The sequence below is a fragment of the Engraulis encrasicolus genome, chromosome 2 (assembly GCF_034702125.1).
Source record: "Engraulis encrasicolus isolate BLACKSEA-1 chromosome 2, IST_EnEncr_1.0, whole genome shotgun sequence".
Lineage (NCBI taxonomy): Eukaryota > Metazoa > Chordata > Actinopteri > Clupeiformes > Engraulidae > Engraulis > Engraulis encrasicolus.
The window spans coordinates 24,929,560-24,947,059 of NC_085858.1; the positions used below are offsets into that span (position 1 = coordinate 24,929,560).

General features: G+C 44.6%; 2 protein-coding genes across 2 annotated transcripts in view; both read right to left on the minus strand.

The window, feature by feature from the left end:
• Window positions 1-427: 427 nt before the first annotated feature.
• LOC134461582 (uncharacterized) lies at window positions 428-3,955 on the minus strand. The gene is made up of 6 exons (XM_063214478.1): window positions 3,862-3,955; window positions 3,109-3,247; window positions 2,887-2,923; window positions 953-2,752; window positions 774-834; window positions 428-658 (listed from the first exon to the last, which is right to left on the minus strand). Exons 1-6 carry the CDS (start codon window positions 3,869-3,871, stop codon window positions 552-554), a joined length of 2,154 nt encoding a protein of 717 aa, XP_063070548.1. The 5' UTR covers window positions 3,872-3,955; the 3' UTR covers window positions 428-551.
• An 8,651-nt stretch (window positions 3,956-12,606) lies between these two features.
• The window catches only part of mrc2 (mannose receptor, C type 2), an 82,581-nt gene continuing 77,687 nt past the window's right edge, over window positions 12,607-17,500 (minus strand). Inside the window, exons 26-29 of the mRNA XM_063184708.1 lie at window positions 17,262-17,381; window positions 16,531-16,710; window positions 16,026-16,049; window positions 12,607-15,077 (exon numbers count right to left, since the gene is read on the minus strand). Of these exons, the coding sequence (XP_063040778.1) occupies window positions 14,857-15,077; window positions 16,026-16,049; window positions 16,531-16,710; window positions 17,262-17,381 (545 nt within the window). The 3' untranslated portion in view covers window positions 12,607-14,856. The remainder of the gene's footprint in view (window positions 15,078-16,025; window positions 16,050-16,530; window positions 16,711-17,261; window positions 17,382-17,500) is intronic.

A 17,500-nucleotide genomic window follows, 5' to 3' on the forward strand; every position in this document is an offset into this window, starting at 1 on the left:
TATTCATCTTGGGGTTGAGGTTTTCACTCAGAGCTTATTTCTCCAATCTTACTGTCTGAAATAGGATCCTGGCCTTGTTATATTGTCAATAGCATAAATACATTGCAAATATTCAGAACAATTTTCAAAAGCAAAGTGAAGCTACGAAACTCAAGTGACATTGAAATTCACTTGTTAGACAGACAATGTTATGTTTTATTCATCATCTGTTGTCTATTTGTCTCAGTACGAGATATGAATTGTTTTGCTTCAGACAGAAGGCAATCAATATAGGTTTTATGTTTTTATTGTTTTTATATTTTAGTTTTTTAATTGTCTTTATTGTCTTTGTGTGTGTGTGTGTGTGTGTGTGTGTGCGTGCGCGTGTGTGAGTGTGTGTGTGTGTGTGTGTGTGTGTGTGTGTGTGTGTGTGTGTGTGTGTGTGTGTGTGTGTGTGTGTGTGTGTGTGTGTGTGTGTGTGTGTGTGTGTGTGTGTGTGTGTGTGCTTGTGCCCAGCTCTTGGAATGGGGATGGAAAGGGAGTTTGGGGAGGTTGGGGAGAAGGGAAGGGGTTCAGGATTCCTCTGAGCCTTTGAAGCAACACGTGAACAACCTGATGAACATCGAGCGTTTACGAGGCTTCTGGACAGGCACAGCCGCATCAGCGTTGTTACTCTGATCTGTTGAAGAGAGAGAAAAATCAGTACCTCAATTACTAAAACTAACAACAAAGACATCAACAACATAGGCACCAAAATGAAAAACAAAAAGAAAAAGATGTTAGATAACACCTACTTGTGCCAGGAGGAACGGTATCAGAGGGAGACACTTTCGTCTTGCTGTGTCTCTTTGGAATCTGGAAGAGGAAAGCACACCATTTTAAAGATTTTGTCTGTTACCTGTTACCATATTATAAAGCTTCAATTGACAGAATTAAGCAATCAATCAATAAACAAAGTATGATTTTCATTTACCTTGAAGCTGAACCACCTCTTGTGTGTCTGACTGCCTGTGCGTCCTGTCTGAGGCTCAGGAGGGGGTGGGGCACCTGGGGCTGATGTGCCAGCCGTGGCCTCCGCATCACACTGTTTCAGCAGCTCCTTGCTCAATGCTGACATCAGCAGGTCATCAAATGAGGGGTCTGTTGCATCCACTGGTCTCTGCAGGATGCCCCGCGATCCAAAGTTCCTCAGCAGGCGTGTGTTCAGGGTGCAGTAGAGTGCCTGCAGTTTGGCGTTGTTCTGATACGCGCTGAACTCCAGAGCGCCTGACGCATTGGTGAACTCGAGCAAGAGTCGTTCCAGTAGCTTCTGGGTGTCCGTTTTAGCATCTGCAGTGGCAGTCTGCTGATCTTGCATCTTGGTCAACAGACGCAGCACTAGTGCTGTGACCAAACAGCCATTGTCTTCTGTGTCTCCAGGATGCTTGCGCGCAGCAGAGATGAACTGTTTGTCACGGGTAGTCACATACTTGTATATGTCAGTGATGATGGAATCTGAGTGTGGCATGGAGGGAGCTGTAGAGCTGAAAGGAATGCTGAGTGCACTCGGAGGCCTCGTGTCTCTGTCATAAACTCCATTTGCCAGGTCAAGGTCCCCGCCCTGTTTCCCTTCCAAGTCGGCATCAAGGAGCTCCAACACTTTGTGAACCATCACACTTGTGAAGAGTCCTAGCACATCTTCAAGTTTGGCGGATGCGGACTGAGTCTTCTCACTGATGGAGGCAGAGGCTGGGACATCATCAACTGCATCAAGGACAGGCAAATCAGTCGATTTGAACTCTGAGAGGAACCTTTTGAGGAGCCTTGACATCAAACCACCTTGGGCATCAGGGCTAGAAGTACGGAATTTGCCAAGCACAGGCTCATCTTTATCAGGTGTTGTTGACAGGATCCTAGCCAAAGCTTCATCTTGCGTTATTTTCTGATCAAGATGCTTTGCCATCTCTGAGTCGATCATGTCAATGACCTGGGAGGTCATGAGCTGGGAGAAGACATTTGCAACTTCGGTAGAAGAGCTTGATCTAGCAAACGTTGTCAAATTTGCTGTTTGCTGATGAGGAATGCTGGGCAGTGCTTGCATTAACCTGGCTACCAGACAGCTGCAGTCAGGCTTCTCTTGTCCAAGAAGTGATTTTTCCGCTGGTGTGCTTCCAATCCCGGAGACACTGGACATAGAAACATCTCGACCAGCATTCCATTCCACCAGAGGGCGAAGGAAAGGCTTCAGCAATACCTTGATGGCCTGCTCAGTGAAAGAGTACACTACCTGAGTGGCCTTCTGGGGAGCGGTCTCTCGACTCTCAGACCCAGGGCTACTTTTTCCATCCAGAGTAGTGGGAGTTGGGCTCCTGTCTTGCCGAACGGCCTGAATTTGATCCACAAGGCCCTTGGCGATGTTGTCAATATTTTCACTGGATAAGAGCCTCTGCAAGGTTTTTGCCATACAGGTCAGGTCATGGGATTCACTTCCACCATGTTCTGCCACCATAGGGCACTGAGCAGGTGCATCAGGTGAGTGAGATGTCTTCTGCCATGCCACAGATTTCTGCAGACTTCCAAGAGCACTTTTCAGCTTGAGGAACATCTGACTCCCAGGTCTTTTTGGAGTGATTTCAGATGATGAGACAAAGCTGGTGGCACTCGAGGGTCTGCTGAAATGCATTTCAGCATGCTTGGTCATGCACACATAGGCTGGCACAACCATGGTGATGGAGCTGAAGCTGACCACTCTAAGGATGGCCTTACATATTTGGAGGAAGTGTGTCCTGGTCATCTGAGGACAAATAAATATACAAAATGTCTGTTTATAAACAAAACTAAGGACCAACAACTTTACTTAGGGCATATATGGTTAGGCTAGACCAATCTGATGCTGTCAGAACCAATTGCTAGTGTAGGCCTACTCACAGGGGTATGAAGCAGGCTGGCGAACGCCATCCACTCCCTACAGTGAAAAATGAACAAGACATTACCGGTATGTTAATATCATTTTTTAATGTCAATCTTTTTTTGTTATAACGTAATCACCAAAAGCAACTTGAGCCAACCACTTTTACATCGTGTATTTGTGGAAGTAATTACACAGTAATATGGAATGTGCATTATCTGTAAAATGGAAACAAAACGTACTCATCAGAGAGGTTCAGGATGTATTCCTGTAGATCAGATAGAGAGGGCTCCTCCTGAGATGGGCCTGGAGCAGATCCTGGTCTTGAGACATCAAAGGATCCTGATGAGCCAGGGTCAGGCACAGGAGGACCTTCAGAGCCTACAAATAATGTACGCAAAATACAACACATTTCTTCAATATTCGTCTGTCAAAGTAGATACTATATTTCAGTAGTTTATTTCCAGAACTTGTGCCACAAGTGTTATTTTTCTCATGAATGTTTACTACCATCATCAATTTCTAAGTATTCATTTTCACTCAGAAATTTACATTTACACTTTATCATAAATGAAGATATGGGTTACCCAAGCAACTTAGCAAACACCGTGGGCTAATGTATACTGGCTAGGTGAGGAATCAACATAATTTCCATAGCAACCGACAGAAACACGCCAAACTTGACTGCAAAACTTATTTTATTTTTATCAGACCAATATTATAGATATTAGTGAAAAGATGAAATTAGTACATAAGTAGGATACACTTTGAAAAGTACATACTGGAACTCATTGTATTTTGGTCAGACCAATATTATAAATATTAGTGAAAAGATCAAATTTGTACATAAGCAGGACATTTTGAAAATTACATATTTGACCTTTAAAATCGAATACTTTTGAGCTTAAAAGAATTCATAGTGAAACTTTACGTATTATATAAGCCTACGTATAATATAAAATGTATATAGGCCTATTCAATACAACTGTACTGACCTTTTTTCATCTTCTGTAATTTAATTGTGAAGCATTTGTCTCAATCTTGAGGAACTAAATAACAATAACACAATGCAGAGACATGTAATGTGACTGCACTAGGCTATGCAACAACCTGCAGGCTACAACATTCTACTTTCATCACGGAGATAAATGATGTCATAAAGGATGTCATAACAACTCCATAGCAACCAGTTGTGAGGTTCTTTCACTGACCTGCCCAAATAATCACCAACATTCTAAAGCTGCTGTGGCCCCTTCATACATGCGCTGTCATTCATATGGTGCTCTTATTAGATGCATGAGAAAACAAATGACAAATCAAATGAGTCACTGGAACAATATATGCTTTATACAGTGTTTCTGAAAATCGATTTCAACTAAGGCAAAACTAATTTACATGTCAACATTAAAAAATAAATAAAAAAAATAATTATTCATTTTTTAATTGTTTTATTTTTTGACGTCAATCAACAATCAAATGCACCTATTACAATGACAGATAAAAGATATATTCTATTCTATATTCTATATTTACATTAATCGAAACGTCAAGAGAAAGATAGATAGAGAGAGACAGAGAGAGAGAGAGAGAGAGAGAGGGAGAGAGAGAGAGAGAGAGAGAGAGAGAGAGAGAGAGAGAGACAGACAGACAGAGGCAGAGAGACAAAGACAGAAATCAAAGGACATGGAGAGGGGAGGGAGAGGGAGAGGGAGGGTAAGGAGATATGGAGAAAAAGTGAAGATGCTCTTTGGAAAGGAGGAGTGTCAGCAGGCAGCAGGGAGGTCCTGTCTCCATGAGGGTTAGATGAGTGTGACTCACTCCATCAGCAGCTCACTCACTCTCACTCTGGCTCTCTTCAGTCCAGTCTACTCAGCACCCATCCACACAGTCATGATGCTATTAAGCACCTAATGCAGTGATTGATTATACCCCCTACTGTACCTCACACAAACACGAAAGCACGCCAACACAATACGGTACAGTTGAAATCAGAAGTTTACATATACTGGATGTAATGTACGTATGTAAAGACACGTAATCATATTTAATGTCTCGTGCTCTGATTTGAAACCAGATTTAAACCCAATTTTACAGTTTTAGGTGATTTACTATTAAAGGAACAGAGCACCGTGTTTCAATAATAAAGTGTTCTTCTCTGACCTGAGATGAGCTCCTCCCAACCAGCCTCGTCTTTGGACGCACCTCCAGTCAGCAACGTGTGTGGCCCAAACTCGTTAGCATTAGTTTGGCTCAGCTTTGCCGATGGAAAGCAGAGACCAAATTGTTCCACGTCTTCCCTATTTAAACATCTCTGCACGACTAGTAAACCAAGCCAAAATCGATTTCCTACCTATATAATGAAATGACACTGTAATGAAAGGCTTAACATATTTTGAGTACTTTGACTTTGATGCATTGATACCTTCACTCCTAGGCGGAGCTCAGAATGTACCTGAACAAGCGCTTTGCCTGAGTAGTAGCAGAGCCGAAGGGGTTGTGTCATTACGAGGTCGGAGCCTGGGTATGGCAGTTCCTTGTTATCGGGTTATTTTGCTGAAAGGGGCTCACATTACAAAATAGATGGCACTATGAAAAAAAGAATGGAAAATTATTGAAGGAACTCAAAACATCTACCACTAGGTCAACATGATGACTAGGTCATTGCTTAGAAGCAAATGGGCCTTCCAAATTGACAGTGGCCTTATACATATGGCCAAACTTGTTAAAAATGGCCAAAGGGCAACAAAGGAAACATTTGGGAGAGGCCATCACAAATATCTGATCTAAATCCTATCCTATTCAGAGCTTACATGACGTGTGTGTAGGATGTCCTACACACATGGTCCAGCTGTATCAGTTCTGACTGGAGGAATGGGCCAAAATTCCTGCCAAATATGCATGAATGCTGGGAGAAGGATATCCAAAACTTTTGTAAAGGCATTTAGACCACATTCTAACGAAGTGTATGTAAGCTGTTTACTTTGATGTAACACACATACACACACCCTAGTGTATAGGGCCTAGACAAAGGACAACTGACCCATTTGTCGAAACCCCTAGTTGTCAGCGGGCAAACGGACACACACATACACGCACACACGCACACACACACAAACACACACACACACACACACACCCTTCCCTAGACCAAGGACGACTGACCCATTTGTCGAAACCCCTAGTTGTCGGCAGGCAAGCTCACACACACACACACACACACACACACACACACACACACACACACACACACACACACACACACACACACACACACACACACACACACACACACACACACAAACGCACAAACACACACACACACACACACAGTGGCGTAACGACACAGCAATAGGCCCGTAAGCAACATTATCTGTGTGGGCCCCATATAAAGTACAACACGTGATAAAGGTCACATAAAGGAACATAAAATTATGCACTTCTTAGTAGTATTGATCACACATCACACACAGAAAAATGGTGACAGCGCACCTTGAACGGAAATTTGATGACAGCGCATCACCACATAAACAAAAACATGCTGACGGCACACCATGCATGTCCATGAAAACACATTTGGTATACCGCTACACATCCACGAAAACACGTAGGCCTAGGTGACGGCAGACGTAGGCAGTAATCATAAAACCCCGAAAAAATCAGACGAGCCAAACCTCAGTGTATTTGAGTGCATTTAAAACGTTCACTTTACACCTGCAAAGTGACCACACAGACGCGCGACAGACCAATCCAGAAACCCACTAAAACTATAGTCCTCCTATGTTGCCAAAATGAAACTCAAGAGACTAATAGTTAGTCTTTCAGATAGATATGCAGTCATTGCTAGGCACAGTACTAATCATTCAAATACATTGACACTAGCTGCAAGCTTGTGTCTGAAATGTATGTGAAACATTCACGCAAATGCATAACTACAACCGATATCTTTTCAAGCACCACCCCTTCCTTCAACGAATGTGCAGTAGCCTACTCCTCTGTCGTTTTGGCATATCTGCATTGAAATGCCATATATGGAGATTTTCCAAAGTCTTCATGAAGACATGTAAAAGCAGAACATGACGAGCACAGGTACAGATTTAAAGCGCACGAAATTTGAAAAAAGAATGTTACAACATCCGAGTCCGTCTACATAGCGCAATAACATTTAGCCAAACACACTTCAAAACGGGCTTGTGACAACTTCAGGCTTGTGACAACAATCGCACCAGGCAAAATAAAGCCAACTCATTATGCCACGGCCGGCAAAATTAATAACCAAATGTCCTTACCTTACCATAAAACGCTGTCTTGATCTCAGCTTCTCGCAATTATTCCACTTGACTTAAATCCACAGTTCAACACACGCACCGCGGCTAGCAAGCTGGATATGTGGCGTGCTAACATTGTTTTGCTTGTCCTTTCCCCTTTTCACGTCTGCATCAAGGCTGTCGGGGAAATGTCCCATATCAGTTGGGTGCTCCCTCGTCGGTGTTGAGCCGGCCAGGTTGTCATCTTCTGTAAACGAGCTGTCACTGTCAGAGTCAGACCCCCTGCTTCTAGCACAACAAGGGGGCTAGATACTTTCACAGCCCCCCTCTGTCCATAGTTCTCTTCTTGGTCGCAATCTTCACTGTAGCTAGCAGGAACAACGTCCACCTTTCCCTCTGCGGCTCTTTGAAAGGAGTTTATTTTCGGAAGTTTTTTCAGTTCTTCCAGCAGCTCCTCTTTCCACTTTCTTTTTTGAAATCCGCTCCGGTGCTTCTTTTTGTTATCCATCGTCGCCAACACATTGTTAAAGTTTAGATAATATGATCAGATTTCTTCTATGTCTAACGTGATGTGACGTCTTGCACGTTGCACCAAAGTTCTTCCTGTATGCACGCACGTTACGTAGGCTACGTAACATGTTCAATCAGTTCATCATAACCCATAACCCATAATTCCAAGTCGTAATGTAAAAAAATAAAAGACTCAAATACACCGTATTGTTAAGATATTTATTGCAGTTTGAAACATATCATATGACTGTATTTTTAAAGAACCGTCTAATGAACTAAACACAGTTATTAGCACAGTATTAATAGTAGCATGGCTTTGCCATTGGTGTCGTGTTTAAACGGCACACCATCATGTTGGACGGTGGCATCTGTTGTGATATAAATACGGTCCGGTCAACATTTGTTAATCAGAAGAGTTACAGGGGAATTTTCTGCGTTACAGGGGAATTTTCTGCGTATGCTGAGACATTCTAGTCCCCAGTACCAATGGGGGCCCGTAAGCAACTGCAGTCCCTGCTTACCGATAGTTACGCCACTGCACACACACACACACACACACACACACACACTGAGGGCCACTACCTAATCTACTTCAGTGGGACAGTTCATGGGGTTATGATATCTCCACATTCCCCTGTGATTAGCTGGGGGCTGCAACAGCTGACAAGCTCCTAGACATGATGTAATATAAACAACAGTGGACTCCGCATTGGGCCGTGGATGAATATGTGCTAGTGTGTTAATCCCATAGGGAGGACAACACCTCATAGAGGTGGCAAGAGTCAGCTTTCGTACATGCATCGTGTCTAGTAGTCTGACTATGTGTTTATACAAGAAACGTGCGTGCACATGGGCGGGCACACACACACGTGTGTGTGTGTGTATGTGTGTGTGTGTGTGTGTGTGTGCGTCTGTGTGTGTGTGTGTTTGAGTGATTACACTCTAAGTAAGTACAAGCCTGTGAATGGAGACAACTGGGAATGGGAAGGGCAATTTGTGTGTGTGTCTGTCCGTGCACATGGATGTGTAGCATGTGTGATTACAGGCGCGCGCGGGGTACCAAACTGCATCTGTGACCGCTACACCAAAGAGCCAGGGGTCCGTATCTCGAAAGCATCTTTGCTAATGACAGTAGCAACGCCCTTCGTAAGAGCGACTCAACTCTCTCTCGACAGCGATGCTTACCACTAAATCCAAGGGAATGGTGTTACGTCTTGAGACGGTCTTAAGACGGTTAGCAACGACAAGAATCGAGAAACGGACCCAACGGACCCGACCGAAGGTCACCCCAGTCAGCTGCAACTTCGAACGTAGGTCGTGTGACATCTCCAAATGTGTTACTTTTAAGCTTGTGTGGTATCGGATGAGATGCCATGTTACGGCTTGTTGGTTCAGGGTGCCTTGACATTTTTCATGAATTGAAAGGGTGCCTCGCCTAAAAAAAGGTTGAGAAACACTGCATTAGACTATGCAATAACCTGAAATACATTTGCTGGCCACTACATTCCACTATTATAATGGAGCTAAATGATGTCATAAATGCTACCATAACAGCAACCAGTTGTGAGGTTATTCCACTGACCTGCCCAAATAATCACCAACATTCTAAAGGTCCTAGCTGCCTGGATGATGTGGCTTTCTTTTAATGCTCTGTAAACCATGCTCCAGTTCCACACTACACACACTGTAAAACAGTGACTACTTCACATAGCCACACATTGGGGTAGTGTGTCCAACACTTCCGTAGACCTTGTAGGTTTCATTTTAATTCCTACAATAAAAGCACAACTGTCATTCATATACAGTGCTCATATTATTTGCATTGGAAAACAAATTGGTCACTGAAACAAAACATGCTCTATACACATGTTTCAAAACCATTAAAACCCAAAGGCGAAACTAAATTACATTAATTCAAAATTAATTGAGTGGTAATAGACAAAATAATGATTCTCTCTCTCTCTTTCTCTCTCGCTCTCTCTCTCTCTCACACACACACACACATCCCCACCATTCCCATGGTGTTATTCACCTCCTCATCAGTTGATGTTAGGAGCGTTCCACTTTCATCCCACGATGCACCAAAATGAGCCCAACATTTGTTTCTCTCGTTTTCCATGTCAGCATTCCCCTGCACATCTCTGCATTTCGTTTTGCATAAATTATATGAGTTATATTTTTCTCTACCCATTACATATTGATATTTTCATCCTGCATATAGCCACTATTTTTATTCGTATTGCGTATGTATCACCACAATCTCCTGTTTCTGTGTGAGCTGACCTGGACTGGTCATCTGGATTACAGGGAATTTTCCCGGTGTGCCGACAGTTCCAGGGGCTGACACTGTTATTTTCTTGTTGAGATGGAAGCCCATTGTTCCACCTAAAAAAAAAAAAAAACAGTGGACTGAGCCAATGTGGACCAAGTATGTAAGCAGCGACATGTGTAAGTATGAAGGGGCCAATTCAGGTAAAAAATGCCCGGGCCATTCTTTGATTCCAGTCCTGTCTGTGGGCTTCACTTGTGCATGTTGTAGTCGGGTGCAGTTCTCCTTCTCTTCTTCTTGCGTGTCCGTCTAGTTGTGTTTGTGTGCATCTGTGCTCACCTTTATTATTTATGAAGCATGTGTCTGCTGTGCTCATGTGCTTGACACAGAGGGGGGTGGGATAGTGTGTGTGTGTGTGAGAGAGAGAGAGAGAGAGAGAGAGAGAGAGAGAGAGAGAGAGAGAGAGAGAGAGAGAGAGAGAGAATATGTGTGTGAGAGAGCACTGTGTGTGTGTGTGTGTGTGTGTCAGCAGGGCTCAGGCCTCAGCTGGATTCAGGTTCATGTGCGGTGACTCAGATGAGCACGCCCCAGTGACCAGCACAGCTGACTCACACACACACTGCTCCCTCACTCACATGCTCTTTCTTGCTCTTTGTCTTTCTGTGTCTCACACACACACAAACAAACACAATGCTCATTCACAAAGATGCTCTCTCTCTCTCTCTCTCTCTCGCACACACACCCCTGCATGCACACAAACAAACACATGCACACTGCACATTCACATGCTCTCTTTCTGATTCTCTCTCTCTTTTTCTCTCCCTCACATACACACATGCACACACCTAATTAGACTGAGAGAGAGAGAGAGAGAGAGAGAGAGAGAGAGAGAGAGAGAGATTCATTAACCATTCATGCAAACACACTCCCCACCAAAAAGGATAGCCAACATATACTTTATTTATTTCATATAAAAACAGAAATATCCCAAAAAAAGACATAAAATGAAACAAAGAGAAAAAAAATTGACAGGTGCTTCTTTTGACATTGTCTTCACAAGGACTCCCTTATGGGAATCCCTCATAAACCCGTTATTGCCCCCCCCCCACCCAACACACACACACACTCCCTCTCACCCACCCAACCCCTGAACAGCAATCCACCCTCTATCTACTGTACAACGTCCTTCACAGTCACAGACTGGAGAGTACCACAGGGCTGCGCGCACGCACGCACACACACACACACACACACACACACACACACACACACACACACACACACACGCACGCACGCACGCACGCACGCACGCACGCACGCACGCAAGCACACACACTACCCACCAACATACAGATTTACCAGAAGATTTAGGTCAAACACAAAACACAATTTGAGTGAGACTTGAGTGAGAGAGTCCAATTAAGATTGCTGTTAGTATTGCTGGTCAACATGTGGATAAAAAAGTAAAACTCCATTGAGACAGGTGCATTTTAGCGCCCTAAATGGGATATTTTTCATGTGCATTCTCAAACTTTATTTGTGTGTAAATGAGAGGCCAAAACCAATGTGTTTTCAAAAATATCCACATACGTGTAAACAGCTTCTCAGTCTCCCTCATCTCGTTGCTGGTTGTGCCTGAATGTCTAAATGCAATACCAATAGTCACCACCTGGGGCCGACAGCGGACCACCACACTGCACAAAAACTATTTTATAGTTTACCTTGAAACACCTCCTCCCGTCCTTTTCACCTCTTTTCTTTTTCATCTCTTTTCTCCCCCTTCGTCTCCCTCACTTCCTTTGGTGGACACACTTTCTAGAACTGTCTTTCTCTGCCCTCCCATTCCCCATCTCTACTCTTGAATCTGATTGGTCCCTGCCTAGTCTTTCCTTGCTGACTAAACATTCCACAGCTGGTGCCGGGTCCAGTTGTCAAGGCAACCCCCCCCCCGCCTCAAAATTTATCCGCACAACCACACACATGCACACATCCAAACACACATTCACAACAGATGACATTGAGACACACACACAAAATTTTTTTACAGGTACCTATGTGGCCCGCTCAACCTTAATACAGAAATATTAAAATAACTCAAAACCCCCTCCCCAACCCTGACACCCAAGAAGAGAGGAAAGAAAAAAAAACCCAAATCGTCCAAGTTTAAAAATGTCTCACTGCAACGCCACAAGCCAGAGAGCCATGAGGCATTCCTACAGGGGCTGTATTCTTGGACTGCTGATCTGGGGATAGTTTGGAGAAGTGGGCAATGGGGAGGAGTACCAGAGACAGAGAGATAGTGTGACCTGCAAGCTGTGACCCATTTCTTTCTTTTAAATGTACATAATGTAACCTGCGGTATAAGGACGACTCCAACGCAGCTAGCATGCATGGGCGTGTTGGTGCTTGAGCGTCTGAGTAGGCTATACGTGCGTGTGTAAGTGCTCATGCGTGAATGAAGGGCAACAGGAGCTGACAGGGCTGAAACTATCAAACACAAGCAGGTAATTGGAGTGCTTCTGGGTCTTCACCTTTTTTTCTTGGTGCTCATCAGTGTAGGGGCTCTCAAACTTGGTCCAGGAAGACAGATGCTGAGGCACTCAAGGTTGCAATTTTTGTACTTTTTAGGGCCAAAACGCGCAGGCATTGTAGCCAAATAAAAAAGTAAAACAAATTGCAACTTTGAGTGCCTCAGCATTTGTCTTCCTGGACCAAGTGCTGAAACTACTCTGACCCTCATCTACAGCACTGGGGAAGATCATCATACTGTATCATACAAAGATGGGTAAGCGGTTAGGGCGTCAGACTTGTAGCCCAAAGGTTGCCGGTTGGTGAGGGGAGTAAGGTGGGGTTGCAGGTATGACATCACGTTGGGGGAACTCCCCCAGGATTCTAAGGTTCTACATAGACTCCTATGAGCCTGCGGAACCCCCAACGTGATGTCATAATATTACATTTTCTTAAAATGGTTAACCTGCAACCCCACCTTTTTAACCAATGCTCTACCCCATCCTCCTTCATCATTATACTGTATTACACAGACAAGCGCACTATGTTTCAACAGTTCCACTTGTTGCCCTTTCACATAGGGTTTGCACAGGGCCATGTGGTTGTGACTGGTCAATTTCTCTCGCTACTTGGTGACCAGTTGGGCTGTGTGTGGCTTGCCACTTTATGATGTGTGTGGCTGTGTGTGTCTTTGTGTGTGTGAGTGTACTGCCTGTGTATGGTTCCTCTTTGGTGGTGTGTGTCTGCCTTACGAGTATTGTGCTACGGTGTGCAGGTCCTGTTGTGTGTTCGCCCCTGTGCATGTACAGTATAGTATGTGCCTTGTTGTGATGTGTAGCCCATGCCTGCAAAAAAGGGCAAAAAGGAAGAATAAAAGGAAGGAATACTTACAGAAAAAAATGCCCCGTGTGTGTGCATGTGTGAATGTGCGCACACACACGTGCACGCATGCAGATGTTAATGTGCATCATTTTTTGCCTGTGCGAGCATTTGGAGTGGGTGGGGGTATCAACAAAAATTAACAACAACAACAAAAAAAAGAAAAAAAATAGACAGAAAGAAAAGTTGTGTCCCCTCATAACTAACCCAGACAAAAACACAAACTTGCTGACATGACACAAAGGAATACTGATACGGCAGAAAACACTGGTCGGGGTCGAGGAAAGGCACTACAGCAGCAGAGCTGTGTGTGTGTGTGTGTGTGTGTGTGTGTGTGTGTGTGTGTGTGTGTGTGTGTGTGTGTGTGTGTGTACGCAAATACATCTGACTGAGGATGAGCTCAGCCAACGCTGGCTAGACAACAATGCTGGATGCTCATGGTCAGTTTCCAGTCAGTCTTTGGCACCGTGTGTTTGTTGCAGAGCAGTGTTTATAAAAGCTTCGTCCATGGACAACTAGTGGTCTGAAAGCCGATTTTGTTGATCAAAATGTTAAAGGGACACTGTGTGAGACTTTTAGTTGTTTCTTTCCAGAATTCATGCTGCCCACTAATGTTACCTTTTTTCATGAATACTTACCACCAGCATCAAATTCTAAGTATGCATTATGACTGGAAAAATTGCACTTTTCATACATGAAAAGGGGAATCTTCTCCATGGTCCGCCATTTTGAATTTCCAGAAATAGCCATTTTTAGCTGCAAAAATGACTGTACTTAGACCATACTAGAAAATATTTATTACTGAGTAAACTTTCATATAAAGATCAAATTTGGCAATAGGCAGCCCTGTTTCAATGAGCAGCATAGTTGCAGTACCTTTTTTGACCATTTCCTACACAGTGTCCCTTTAAGCTACCTATGCTAAGCAGAGAATATTTTAACAGCGTGTATGTTCTTTTCATGACTCTCCCTAGTTAGGGCTTTGATTGGTGCACCAATTCGTCCTAGGGTGGTGTGAAGGTCGTTGGTCCACAGACTGAAAAAACGTAGAAGAAGAGCCAAAAGCAGGAATGTGTGGAAAACAAAACAACCTTACACTGTTTGCATGTGCCATTAGTAAAGGTTTTAAAACATATAATGTACTATTTTGTGTTGTTCTGTGGCTGTTCTGAAAATAAACCGATGTGATTGGCTGAGCTGAGTGATTGACAAGCGGCCATGTCCTATGGTAGTCACAAGGGATGTGGCAGTTGGGGCGGGTGCTTTTTGTTTTTTTCAAGTCTTTTGATTGACATCCGCTGTGCTCCACACAGCCCTCTCAGCATCAAATTCGACAAAAACCAAGAAACAAAAACACAAACACGTAAACAAACATCAACAAAAACAGAACTCAAAAGCAAATATACAATAGGGAATGTCAAAATCCTGTCTTTTAGTCCCTGCCCGGGCTCATCTCATCTCATCTCGTCTCTCTGTGCTGGGCTGTGCTGAGCTGTGCGGTGCTGCTGTTCTCCTCCCGGCATATATAGATTTGTATTTTTCTTCCGGAGTTTTCCGGATTATTCCGGCTGCTCGTTGAGCTCCATGTCCGACACCAGGATGTTCTTCTCCTGCTGCTCGGAGGGGGTGGAGTTAGTGCGGCTGTAGCGAGCGCCCTCATAAGAGCCCCCGGCCCCGGAGCCCCGCCTCCTGTAAAGATAGACTCCGCCCAGAACCAGCGCCACCAGCAGCAGCAGGGCCACCAGGATCAGCAGCAGGGCTGGGAGATGGTCCGCCTCCGCTGTGCGGGAGAAAGAGAGAGGGAGAGAGAGAGAGAAATGGAGAGAGAGAGGGGGGGGGGGAGTGTGAGAGGGAGAAACAGAGAGAGGGGGGGGAGAAGATGAAAAAGGAGAAGGATGAAACACAATGACCGAGCAGGAAGAGAGAGAGAAGAGAGAGAGAGAGAGAGAGAGAGAGAGAGAGAGAGAGAGAGAGAGAGAGAGAAGAGAGAGAGAGAGAGAGAGAGAGAGAGAGAGAGAGAGAGAGAGAGGTAGGAGAGAGAAGGTAGGAGAAGGGGCAGAGATGTCAAAGGAGAAGAGGGATGAAACACAATGACATAGCAGGAAGAGAGACATAGAATGAGAGAGAGACAGAGAATGAGACAGAAACCGAGAGAGAGGGAGAGAGTGTGTGAGAGGGAGAAACAGAGAGATAGAGAGAACGCGAGAGTGTGTGTGTGTGTGAGAGGGGGTGCGTTCCAATATGCAACCTTGCGTCCTCCACTTTGTGCTTGTGGCCTCATATCAGAAAGTAAAACGTCATGATGACATCACTGACAACAGCATTATATTTGAATATCTCGCAAAAGCTCAATTGTAAAGTCATTTTCACATTTGAAATTGGGATGGTGAATAAAAAACAGTCCCCCAAAAGTTGTTGTGGCTAGGCTGACAGCTGGGAAACTATTGTTTTCTCAATGGAGGAGGGGCCAGGAGGCGGGACGAGGCCACAAGCACAAGTGGAGGACGCAAGGTCGCATATTGGAACGCACCAAGGGAGAGAGAGAAAAATAGAGTGAGTGATAGAGTAATTACATGTGTCTAAGTATAAACCTACTGGGAGAGTCGAGGGCAGAGTGGATGCCAAACATAGAACTTGAGCAATACAACTTGAGCGATGAAGTCATAATTGAGGCGATTAGACTAAAGCACATACAGTATCAGCCGTCACTCAGTCTGTTCATACTCACCAATTGAAGGAGACGCAGTGGCACCTGGAAGAAGACAGAATGGAGGAGAATGTCACTGAAACTGACATACAGTATCTCACTTGTAAAAAATAAGGGCATTAACATTTATATTATTCACATAGTTTCCACTGCACACTTAGTACACATCTTGTAATTAATTTAAGTAACCCCAAGACTATTGGTCAATGCTGGTTTATTGCTGGTTACTGATTTATCATATTTTTTGATCGTATAACACATTTCAATTTTACACGTATTGAGATGTACGAAATGGTCTACTTACTGTAGATTTGTGTGTATCTTTATGCGTGTGTGTGCGTGTGTGTGTGAGCATGATAACGTGATTGTGATAAGGTGTGCTCAGGGCTTCACCTTAACTTTTTCAATTGCCGGTCACTATGGCTCGTGGCTTTCCCAAGTCACTAGCCATTCAGCTACTCTACTAGCCACAACTTGTGTGTGCGTGCGTGCATGCGTGGGTTTGCTTGCGTGTGTGAGGTCGTACCGCGTGGGCGTTTGCAGATGACGCCGTGCGTGTGGTTCTTGCAGGGGCTGATCTTCCACAGGCCCGTGTTACTCTGCACCCAGAAGCAGGTGCTGGGGGACAGCATGCCCATGTTGGCGTCCTGCAGCTCCCAGTTGGTGTAGCCCAGACCCACCTCCTCCGACCACTGCAGCGTGCCATCTGAAACACACACACACACACACACGCACACACACACACACGCACACACACACACACACGCACACACACACGCACACACACACGCACACACACACACACACACACACACACACAGGCGCACACATACACACACACAGACACAGGTATTATTGATCCTGGGACCCTGGATTCAGTAAATGATACTCTACTCTACTCTATAAAGACACAGCAAAAGCCCACATACTGTAGAAAGAGAGATGGATACATCAGATCATATCAGTAGATATCAGACACATTTGTGGGCTTTGCGTGTGCCTTTCTGGTAGTGTGTTAATGTGTGTGTGTGTGTGTGTGTGTGTGTGTGTGTGTGTGTGTGTGTGTGTGTGTGTGTGTGTGTGTGTGTGTGTGTGTGTGTGTGTGTGTGTGTGTGTGTGTGTGAGAGAGAGAGAGTGTGGGTTTGTCCCCAAACGTTACAGTTGAGGCTGAGACTGAGATGTATGCCATGTGTGTGTTTGCCATCTCTGTGCATGTTGCTATGATTGTGTAAAGTGCAGCGTTGTTCTCCCTCTCACCTTGCGGGTTGAAGCTGAGGCCGAGCCACGCCCCGTGTGCCTGGTCCTCGTAGCTCTGCATGTGCTCCCAGATGAAGCTGCTCTCACTCTCATCCAGCACAGACAGCAGCTCCGCACCCACTGATGTATACACACACACGCACACGCACGCGCACACGCGCACACACACACGCACACACACGAACACACACAAAAGAGGTCGAAATGGTGATTTAGGAAATGTGGATCACAGATGTATA

Bases quoted from the DNA above. Each gene is read 5' to 3' on its own strand.
- LOC134461582 (XM_063214478.1), bottom strand. The intron at 2,753-2,886 runs GTGAGTAGGCCT...ATTTGTCCTCAG, and splicing joins CCAGCCTGCTTCATACCCCT to ATGACCAGGACACACTTCCT. The intron at 835-952 runs GTAAATGAAAAT...TTCCTCTTCCAG, and splicing joins AGAGGTGGTTCAGCTTCAAG to ATTCCAAAGAGACACAGCAA.